This window comes from Alligator sinensis, unplaced genomic scaffold (assembly GCF_000455745.1).
Source record: "Alligator sinensis unplaced genomic scaffold, ASM45574v1 scaffold678_1, whole genome shotgun sequence".
NCBI classification, from domain to species: domain Eukaryota; kingdom Metazoa; phylum Chordata; order Crocodylia; family Alligatoridae; genus Alligator; species Alligator sinensis.
In genome coordinates this window covers 1190229-1198774 of record NW_005842006.1, presented here as the reverse complement: position 1 = coordinate 1198774, position 8546 = coordinate 1190229, and the positions used below count along the sequence as shown (strand labels likewise).

Sequence of the window (8546 nt, the reverse complement as noted above, 5' to 3'; positions counted from 1 at the left end):
CCACTCAGTGGCACATGGCTCCGGTCAGTTCTTGGAGTTGCACATGGAGGCGAGGAGAGAAGCCAAGTCAGCCCACCTCTACTGCATGGGGTTCACGTGCAGCTGCCAGCACTTGTGCACCACCAAGGGGAAGCCCTAGGTGCTGGAGTGGCTGCCTTCCCTGCTCCCTGCCACCATGTGCAGCTGAAGGCAGCTGGCTCCATTGCGCAGGGCTTCGTCCTGGTGGCATGCAAGTGCTGGGAGCTGCACATGAGTCCCACGTGATAGACATGGGCCAGCCTGCCTCCACTCCTTGCCACCACATGCAGTCCCTGGAACTTGCTGGAGCTGCGTGCCACCCAGTGGCTGTGGCTGTGCGGGCCATGAACACCCCGAGGGCCTGTTATTTGCAGCTGCTGCCACCATTGACAGCAAGGGCTTCTGACACCATCAACAGCCATGGGGAGGTGTAGAGGGAGGTCCCCATACCCCGCCCTCCCTCACCCCACAAACCCCACACCCACACTCCCCCACAACCCTCTCACATATACACACACACACACCCTCCCAACATACCCTACACCCCCACACAGCCACACCCCCTCACAAACCCCCCACATACAAGCTCCACATCCCACCATACACACACACACTCCCCCAAACACACCCCGTACACAATATACAAGAGTAAGACTTTATTTTTGAGCTATTATGCAGTCACCTCTATATATACTATGCAAACACATACATCAGGACAAAAATATTTTTTGAAATAAAAATACTTTATGGCACCCCCCCCCCCCAATAAGTACTTCCAGGGGTAAGGGGAAAGACTTTGGGGGGGGAGGGAGGGGGAACGGGAGGGGGAAGAGGTCATTTTTCAGTCCTAAGATGTCAACCAGAGGATAGGCACCTGTCAAGAGGCGGGACTACCATTGCAGCTCTCTGCAGCTCACCAAAACTCATTAAGTGGCCTGCCCATCGAAATAACTGCCTGCCCCTGTTCTAAGGCCATTCTTCACCAAGTTACATTGTTCCATTGGGACTCCCCCACATGCATATTTTGCCTTGAGTAGATTAACTCTTTGCAGAACACTATGTGCTATTAATTGCATCATATAGAAGCAAAAGCCCTGATCAAACTATACCTGTACAATTTAAGTAATATTAGACCCTCAATTGAGACTTTTATGGTCACGTAAAACCAGAAGAATACAAAAACCACATTCCTCTTGTGAGAGCAGTTTCATTATAGTTCAATTTTATTCCTTACGTTATACTCTCCAGCAGTTAGCACAGCTTCGGCCCATATTGTATTTTTGTTTTTAATTGCTCTCTGCCTTTGGGTACAGTTATATTACTAATAGAAAAAAGTCCATACATTAATAACACCATAAAGCTTGTGCCCAGAATATCTGGGTTTCTCATAGGATTAAAGCTGCATCTTTTATTGCACTCTATATTTACTACTGATTTTTATAAAGCCTACTTTATTTTATTACACAAACTAAAAGCTCTAGCCACTGCCTGAGATCTTGGATATGCCGTTTGCGCAGCATCACTTTTGCCTCCGTGTCTAAGGCCAGAGACCACGTGAAGTGACAGATTTATAAAGGAACTTGTTTTTATTAAAAAAAATAATAATAATAATAAAGGCCTGAGATAGTACTACCTTATTGTGGAGACAAGGAACACTGAATGCCAAAAGGAGAAGCTGGCTTGCTTTTGCATTCTGCTGCCTTACGTTCTAGAGCGTTTTTGTTAGCATTTCTGAAAAGTTTTTTTTTTGGTTGAATTTTGCTCATGTCAATAGGTTTGCCACAAAAAAATGCTGCTGTTTTGTTTTGTTTTTTGGTGTGGGTGGGAAGAGAGAGAGACAACTTGGAAGCACAAAGCAAAATTGGAAATGAAGCCCAGAAGTACAATGGAGAATGAGAAGCAATTTGAATCATCTCAGTAAAGCACAGATGCAAGACACTTCTTTCCTCTCTTGCTTGGAGATTACCAGAGGGTTGACATAGCAAAACTCCCATGTTTCAAAACAAGGTAAGCATTTTTCTACTATGCATCTCAGTATATACCAGTAGTATGCTACTTGCAAAAATAATATTTTATTAGTCATCAAATGATTTTCTGCAGCTACATAGTACAACAGATGGAAGACATACTGCAGGTTTTGCCACCATTACCCTCTCTCATATCTGTGCATGGCACATGTTAGAGAAGACTTATTTTAAGTGCATTTTAGTTTTATACCCTTCCATATGCAAAGCCAAAGAACAAATTCCTGGTTTCACTGAAGTCCGTGGCAAAATGCCCACATTTCAGCAAGGCCAGAATTTTACCCAAACACTCTGGTAACACAGCACAAGAACCTCTCCTTTTCCAGCTGAGGAAGGTTCTGTTTTTACCTTTGTGACCCCAAAATAAACTTCAAAGTTGTGATGAAGTCTTAGAAACCTGTCACTGACCCAGAAGAGAAGGTATCCCAATCTTGGGCCTTTGAACAAGTCAATTTTGAGGGGAAAATTCCACTGTCAGACAGTGAGAAAACATTTTTGACAGGCTAACAAGGTAAAAACTTGTCAAACTGTGTTCAGGGGGGATGGGACAGCTGTCAAATGTGGTGGCCAATGGTGGACAGTAAATTTCATTTGTCACATGGTTCCCCAAAACAGCAGGTAGGTGCTGTCTCCCAGTAGAGTATACGCTGTATGCAACAAAAACTTGTTCAGACTGCAGGCTTGTCTTTGGGAGGACCTGCAACATGTTAGTGCCTCAGATGAAACGGCTGCAAGCAGGGGTGAAGATTTTCTTGGCTGATACCAAAAGCCAATTATTCACCAGGCATATTGCCCTATACTGATTCATTAACCGATTTGTAAGAATGCAGCCGGGCAGCGTGGAGAACATGACCCTGCAGGTAAGTCTGTGGAAGTAAAGGGACATGGGGGGAGCAGATCGAGGCCCCAACAGTGAAGGAGGGAGAGGGACAAGGGCAGAGGCAGGGGCTGTGACAGGGCACTGAATGGGGCCCTAGGGTCAGGGCGGGGAGTGAGATGGAGACGTGGGCGGCTTGAACATGGGATCAGCATCCTGGCACTTAAAAATGGTGGCAGGGGCACTTGAACTAAAGCTCATTGAATGAGTGGGGTGAGGGTGGAAGCGGGCTGCCTGCCACGGACTTGGGGCTCTTCGCTCCGGGAGCCATATGCCAGCTGCGCTGTGTCCCCTGCCCATCCAGCAGCTGGAGGAACAGCTCACCACTGCCACCAAATGGGTAGGGGTTGTGGCGCAGCCAGCGGGTGACTCCCGGGGCAAAAGCAGCAGAGTGAAGAGCCCTGAGCCTGCAGCAGACAGCACACCTCTGCCCTCACCTCGCTCAACTCCACTCTGGTTAAAGGCATCCCGGCAATTAAAAATGGGGATGGGTGGTGCTTGATTTAAAGCTCATTTGATGAGCTTTAGTTCAAGTGCCCTTGCTGCCATTTTTAAGCACTGGGATGCCAATCCCCTGGACGAGCCACACATGGCTTCATCCTGCTCCCTCAGGGTCCCATTCACCACCCTGCCCCAGCCCCCTGCTCCCTCCCTCACTGTGGGGGCCTCTATTTCCCCCCCCTCCCCCAATGCCCCTTCCTCTCCATGGGGAGGGGACTTACCTTTAGGGTGCTGCTCTCCATACTGCCTGGCTGCATTCCTGGCCGGTGCATGTGTGTGGTTGTGCACATCCACGCAACATCTGGGGGCCCTGGCCAGAAGGCATATTATATTTACCAGTGACATTATTGGCTACAGTGGACAAAAAAAGCCGATAGTCAATAATGTTAATTTTCCTTTTACTGGTGCTGATCTGATATGGCACCAATATAATTGGTGCACCTCTAGCTGCAAGCCCTCTACTTTGGAGGTGCTAACTGACCAGCAGCCCCACTGGCTCTATTGCTAGAGCATCCAAAAGCTTTTCTGTGCAAAACAAATCCAATTGCTGGCTTGTAGAAACAAGCAAATAAATAGAAGTGGCAGTAGAGCACTTGGGTAAGGGCCAGATTTTCAATGGTACAAATTTTGCAAGCATAGACCACTATGAAGATCAGAAACAGGAGAGAGAATGGCACAAATGCAAGGACAAATCCTGCCCTGTTACTCCTGTTACACCAGCAGCCTTACTAAAAGCTAGAGTGAGGACAGCAAGACTGCCTTTGGTTTGTCAACCCCCTCAGAGAGCATGAACTGGAGGATGCTGAACCCACAGAAGTTTCAGGACCATTTCATGCAAGATCATTTACGGGTCAAAGAGACTGCAAGAGAGGACAAGAGCAACTGTAAACAGAAAACTGCAAATAAGAACCCAGAAAGGACAATAAATTAGGTAGCAACCCTGGTTCTCTAAATAGGCAGCTGCATCTACTCAGGCTTGGAAGATTAAAACAGATGATATGAATAACAAATGAAACTATAAGCTGAGCTCTGACTGGTTTCAGTGGCAAGTGCTATTTAAACAGATGGCAATGGGTGGCAGCAGAAGAGCTGGGTGATTTTTCTGAGTGAAAAAAACAGGATCCCTGTTATGCAGGGAGAAAAGGAATAGCATGGACAGGTGTAGCAGAGGTAAGTACATTTAGGAAGCACATCTGCATCCCTTTCCTTGGGCAAAACACACTCCTTTCCCCAGTGCAGCCCCTACCATGTTGTCCCCTTTAAGTAGAAAAAATGTACATATGAAACTAAAGATGAAGAGGTAAACATACTAAGAAGTACTTTCATCTTCTTCTACCAGCCCCAACCCCATAAACAGGATTCTGTACTTTTAAAAAATGTCTCCTCTATTTTCAATTTTTTTGTCTGTTTATTTTCTCCATTACTCACTCTTTATCTCACAAGCACCTTCCCCCGGATTTCCCTCCTACCTTGCTCTTGCCTCTACACAACATTCAGTGTAGGCTTTTGCCCCCTCCAGCAAAACACAGGACTTGTCTATTCCAAGCCCGGGCACAATTAGGTATGGGCCTCTCATGAAAAGGCAATGAAGAGAAGGGCAAATGGCCCTCACAAACCAGGTGAATAGCCTCCGATTGACAGCTAGGTGCAGCTGAGCTGCCTGGAGTCAGAGAGCATACGAGTCCACATATGGAGGAGGTTGGGTTTGAGGCTATTCACAGACTATTTCACCCTGGGATTTTGTAGGCTTGCATACTGGGGAGAACACAGATGAGTCAGTGACACACTAAGTCTAGGGGCTCACACAAACTCAATTAGTCTGCTACCAATTTCAGCAGCTGGGTCTGCACCAATAGAAAACTTATAAGAGGAAAGTTTAAAGAACACAGGCCTGTGCTACTTTTTCTAAGAAGGGCCTGTAGAGCCCTGTTTAGCCCTAGCTTGCCAGTTTCCACAAACACAACCTATATCCTCGCATGCTACTTTCCTTTGGGTGTGCAGGTAATGGACATGCCGACATCACAGTGACAGAAATCCATGGTGGGATAAGTGAAATGGAGGTTCCCCTGAAAGTAATCTCAACTGTCATCAGCAATGCTAAATTTGAAAAATGGTATCGTGCAATCTATGTTTACTTCCAAGACCTAATTAAGGACCCCTAGTGGGGATCATACCATCGTTGTTTGTGTCCATCTGCCTGAAGATTTTGTCTGTTCGTTTTTCTGGAGTGGATTCGTCTTCTGGCATTTTCATTACCGATGACACCATTTTGTAGATTGCCTGAATATAAAAAAAAGTAATGAAATTTGAAAAGCTGTGAAGCACCAGGACTAAGAGAAGGAATTTAAGCTTGTAGCAATAAAAAGCCAGCTGACCTTGGCTGCAGAACCTTATAAATCAAAACAAGAAAGAAGAATTACAAACTCAATGCATTTTTCAGGAATCATTCCTGGTTTAGAAAGCCAATATAGTGGTTCTGTTGGGCAGTCCAGCAATGAGTCAGCAACTAATAAGTTACCACACTAGAGGATGCCAGGGAAAAGTTGCAAGTGCACTTTTCCTTTTTGCAAGTGAGTTTGGAAGTGGCCTCATTCCTTCAGAGTAGCCATTAAACACAGAGGTGCTTCCTACTATGCAGTAATTGTTCAGCTATGCTGGGCTGGGGGGGTTTGTGGGCAGGTGGGCTGGGTTTTCACACTTACATGGACCAACTAGAGCCTGAAGGCCTATTTTTACCCATGTTTACTATGTTTTACTCATGAGGTAAACCACAGGCAACATCCCCTTGACACCTGTTCCTCACCCTGCTCTGGAACTACCACTCCTACGAAGAGACGAGTTCACCCTCCACTCTCATGCCCCTCCTGACAACCCTTGCCAAACAGCTCACCAAGGCCAATGTAGCACCTGATTTTGTGGTCTGGAAAATTCTGCTAGAAACTGGATAGAAATGTCTGTGGTCAATAACAAGGTGTCACACATTGGCAGTCACCACCCACCATGGCTGGAGTCTGAATAGGTGACTGAATAGGTGACCTACAGGTGAAAAGGTCCAGTATGCCATTACCAACCCTCTGCAGCTTCTTCTACCACCTGGGACTCAAAGTTGCTACACAGCACCTTCCCTTGTACAGCTCCAAATTGTGAAATCTATATGGCCTTTTACTCTAAGGCCAGGTACAAACATGACACTTTTACTGGTGTAAGTGATTTGAAACCAGTTTATACCCAGAACAGAACAGAAGTTGGGACAAAAAACCCCACCGCCTCTATACCTGTAACAGAGCAGAAGTTCAGCACACAGACTGGTATAAAAATGGCAGAACTCAGTCTAAGATTTGCACCCTACCAAAGGGTGAATGTGTGTTCTGTTCACTACCAATTTAAACTATGCTGCTTACAGAAAACTGTGTAAGTTAGATCAATTCTGCCTCAGGCTTTTTGAATGCGTGTACCTAGCCTGAAAGTACACATGATCTCAAACCATACTTGGATTTTCACAGGCTCTGGGGTTATTGCCTTATGACTCAAACCACTGGAAATCCTGGGGATATTTCCAAAACTCTAATCTAGATTTTGATTCAAGTTTCATACATCTCAGAAATTTTGGGAGGGAGAGAGGGGGTAAGGGTGAGAAAAGAGGAAACTGGGTTTTCATTCAGGTCTTATTTCTACTCAGAATCTGTTCGGCTTTCAGAGCCATTATCCATTTGCAGTCTGTGGTCAGAATTATTTTGTGTGGCCATTCAGAATGACATTGGGGAAAACTACACTGCAAACACAGCCTGGGACCCTTCTACTGGCTGCTGTGGCAACTTTTAAGAAGTGCCAGGAGCTAACTGAATAGTTTTTAGGGTGCAAAAGCTACCTAGATCAAAAGCCTCTAGCTCCAGATGGTTCAGGGGTAAAGAGAAGTTACAGTAAGATAAATTCAAAGATAAAATTTACAAAAAAATAAGGATTTCTCACCTGCACTATTTCTAGCATTTCACCACGGCTGATGTATCCATTGCCATCAAGATCATACATACTAAATGCCCATTTCAGTTTCTGTTCCAGCTTTCCCCGAGAGGTGACACTCAGAGCAATGATAAATTCCCTAAAGTCAATCGTCCCATCACCATTGGTGTCGAATGTGCGGAAGACGTGTTCTGCAAACTTCGACGCGTCACCATAAGGGAAAAAATTTGCATATATTTTTTTGAATTCGTCAACAGTCAAATGGCCAGTTGGGCAATCTTTTAGAAAGCCTTTGTACCACTCTTGTAGCTCATGGTCTGTGAATTCAGTGTTCTCCCGGAGATCTTGGAGTACCTCAGGTCGCAGCTTACTGTTCTGCTTCCCCATTCTGTTCTTGATTAAAATCTAGCAGCTGTAAAACAAAAGAATAAGCATGTCAACATTAGTGCTATGATTGGACTCCAAGTGTGAGTCGAGCCCCTAGATTTTAAAAAGGTAACATAGTGGAAAGATGCTATCAGCTCACAGACACACAACGAGTAAAAACATTTCAACAGCTGAAACCAACCCCCCAGAGAGAACAGGTACACTTAAGGACTGGTTTGTGAAATAAGCATCTGGATACAATGTAAAGCTTAAAAACATTGATAAAACATTATCCTGTTTCCCCATATCCTTTCTCCCCTCATCCAAGATCTCCCAATAATTGAGTCTGCCATTTAGTGGGAGAGAGAAGAGGAAGACAATTTGGGACAACCTCTTTTGGTCTGTCCCAGTACCATTTAGCGCTCAGCTGTGTTCCTCCTCCCATATCTCCTCCTGTGCTCCATAGTGATTTCCAGTCCCTGCCCACACTAACCAGCATAGGCAGCATCAGGGGTGTTAAAAAATACCACAGCACATAAATAGTTCATATTTAAATAGCAAAAAGGCAGTCCAAGACTAAAGAAATGCAACAGTGGCTCTCTGAACACCCCCTGGTGCAGCAGCATTGTCCCACTTTCCTGACACCATCACATCAGTACCAAGGCCTCCTGCCTTGTTTCAGCAGCAGACATACTGAGAGGGCTGGAACCAGGTCAAGGACTTCGCAATGCTTTGAAAGTTGAGCTCCAGCAATTCACAGAGCATAAGCAGGATGAAATAACTGCATGGGGTGGGAAGGG

General features: G+C 45.5%; 1 protein-coding gene across 2 annotated transcripts in view; it reads right to left on the bottom strand.

The window, feature by feature from the left end:
• Positions 1-8546, bottom strand: part of HPCAL1 (hippocalcin like 1) — a 106463-nt gene that overhangs the window by 3039 nt on the left and 94878 nt on the right. For both annotated transcript variants that reach the window (XM_025201853.1, XM_025201854.1), the window contains 2 exons: positions 7390-7792; positions 5595-5700 (listed from right to left, as the gene is read on the bottom strand). In XM_025201853.1, coding sequence (XP_025057638.1) covers positions 5595-5700; positions 7390-7767 — 484 coding nt within the window. In that variant the 5' untranslated portion in view covers positions 7768-7792. The remainder of the gene's footprint in view (positions 1-5594; positions 5701-7389; positions 7793-8546) is intronic.